We start from the raw sequence: 2,500 nt of genomic DNA, 5'->3' as shown, positions 1-2,500 counted from the left end.
TTCGACCGCTGAATCATTTGCTTTTCCTCTAGGAAATTGCAAAGGACAGCTGGACATTTCGCGTCTTGACTTGACCGTTTTAACATTTCATGTTATTTTTTTATTAAATACTCGTTATTTGTCTTTCAATGAAGTGGAATGGACATCTTCTCGTTTAATTTTCAGGCAAGTGACACTCTGTAGGAGGACGGTGCATTTTCAATTCTTAAATTAAACAAACCATACCCTTTAACAAAAAATTTTTAGTTTCTAAAGAAACTGTGGTGCTGCGTCGGTGGGAGATTGAAACAGAAATTTATTTTATAAAACGAGTTCATAAAGGTCAAATAGCCACCGTGAAAGATTTGGAAAGCTGACGTTTCGAGCGTTAGCCCTTCGTTGGAGCGAAAGACGAAGGGCTAACCGACGAAGGGCTAACGCTCGAAACGTCAGCTTTCCAAATCTTTCACGGTGGCTATTTGACCTTTATGAACTCGTTTGATAAAATAAATTTCTGTTTCATACCCTTTAACAGGATGTTTCAGTGTCGGTCTGAAAAACACCTTTCAGTTCCCATTAAAATATGTGTCCTGATGAGTTTAATATCCTGTATGCATGTTCCCTCCAAATTGTTTCGGCTCTAAGAAGCGATACGTGCTATGAAAACGGACAGATGAAAATTGAATGACGTCTACAGCGGAAGGCTTCTTCCATGCTGCTTATTGCAAGTATACTTTTATTGGCTAGTATTTTTGTCGCACTAATATAGGCCTTAACTTTCGTAGACAGCTTGAGTCAAATAGAGCTAATTACATCGATGATTGCTAAACAGTCACTTGACGTCAATACGACGTTTAATTGGTTTTTGTTTCTCATATATCTTCTAACCTACTGTAGGTAGTTCCCTTCTATTCATGGCTTTCCAAACCACTAATATATCCGAAAACAAAGTCTCGGTTAAGAAAAAACAAAAAGCGAGAGAATGTGGTAGACCTGGTGAAGCAATGTCTCCCTTAACAGCGAAGGTCTGACGCTTCAGGTTAACACAGCTGTTTTCAGTGAACGACCAGGCAACCACCGAGACAATGTCTCCTGAACTTCCACCGAGGAGCCTACCGATTATTGTCGTGGAGTCCACCGTTTGTCTTGGCCTTAATGTGGCAAGTCTTGTAGGCAATATCATGCTCTGTTTAGCCGTTTATCGGAACCCAAGACTGCGATCAACGATCAACCTTTATATCATCGCACTATCCATTGGTGATCTGACTTGTGCAATTCTCGAAATGCCGCTTACTTTCTGGACTTTGATCGTCGGAAAGTGGGTTTTTGGCGATAGTGTTTGCCAGGTTCATGGCTTTGTAGATGTTTTTTCGACCTACTGTCCACCCGCCACAATGGCCCTCACAGCGTTGAGCAGGTACATGCGAATTGTCAAGAGGAATTATTACACAAAGATCTTCTCCCCCTGGCGCTCCAAGCTTTGGTTATTTTGCGTCTGGTTTTTACTCATCTCTTATTTGCTCATTGCACGTCTTGTTAATTGGCAACGCTATAGTTTCGTTGTTGGTTTTGCTGCATGCAATGTAATGCATTACACCGAAGATAGAAAGCTACTTCACTACTGTCTTGTAGTGTCCTTGTATTTTGGAGTCTCGTTTTTGGTGATTATTTTTTGCTACTGCGGAGTATTCAAAGCCATCCGACAACAGCTTAGTGTTGCCCCGTCTTTGTTTGGGGGCACGATAGGAGCTCGAGCGATCATTACGAGGCAGGAAATCAAAAGTAGCAAAACAATAGCTTTGGTGTTAACGTGCTTCTTTCTCTGTTGGGTCCCAATGTGGAGTCTTTCTCTTACAAATCGCTTCTATCCCAGCAAAGTTCCCCGTATAGTCCCGTTGTTGGTTAACTTCTTCATGTTCTTGAGTAGCTCAATAAACCCTTTTATATATGCTGGAACACACAGTGGCTTTCGGCGTGAGTTCCGTAAAATAGTATTCTGTGGCCGAGGGAGGAAAACTGAGATCGCTCCTGCGCGTGTTCAGTCGGGACAAGACGGAGGTGCATTTCTTGCTCAGAACACATTGTAATTATGGATGTCTAAGGCAATAATCTGACGACTTAAAGTAGTTCAAAACTGAGTTTATGACCGCCGATTGTGATAAAGGAGAACAGGGGACCCACCTTTCGATGTCTTAAATAGAACTTGAGCTAAACGGAAAAGTCCCTTTGGTAAAAACTTTCCATAAATTTCTTTAACGTCAAAACATATGACAGTGGTCACCCCAGCCAGAGGCTCATTGTAATTTTAATTTTTTGCCTAATATTCATTATCAGTAGTATTCCTCAGAACAAAAAAAGGAAAAAGTATGTATGTGAATAAAAGACATATATATAAGCAAAATGATTATGTACAATTCATACACTGGCACCCTGAAAGTTTAACACTATTGACCACCTTCAGAACGGGCACCCGCGAAATTCCCAATGATACGGTTCGACACCTCCATACATCAAAGAAATG

The 2,500-nt window shown here is 41.0% G+C and overlaps 1 protein-coding gene across 1 annotated transcript; it reads left to right on the top strand.

The window, feature by feature from the left end:
- Positions 1-810: 810 nt before the first annotated feature.
- On the top strand, positions 811-2,066 carry LOC138015104 (beta-1 adrenergic receptor-like). Its single transcript, XM_068862024.1, has one exon. It carries the CDS (start codon positions 1,065-1,067, stop codon positions 2,064-2,066), a length of 1,002 nt encoding a protein of 333 aa, XP_068718125.1. The 5' UTR covers positions 811-1,064.
- The last annotated feature ends 434 nt before the right edge of the window (positions 2,067-2,500 follow it).

The sequence above is a fragment of the Montipora capricornis genome, chromosome 1 (assembly GCF_036669925.1).
Source record: "Montipora capricornis isolate CH-2021 chromosome 1, ASM3666992v2, whole genome shotgun sequence".
NCBI lineage: Eukaryota > Metazoa > Cnidaria > Anthozoa > Scleractinia > Acroporidae > Montipora > Montipora capricornis.
This window is presented reverse-complemented; position numbering and strand designations above follow the sequence as displayed.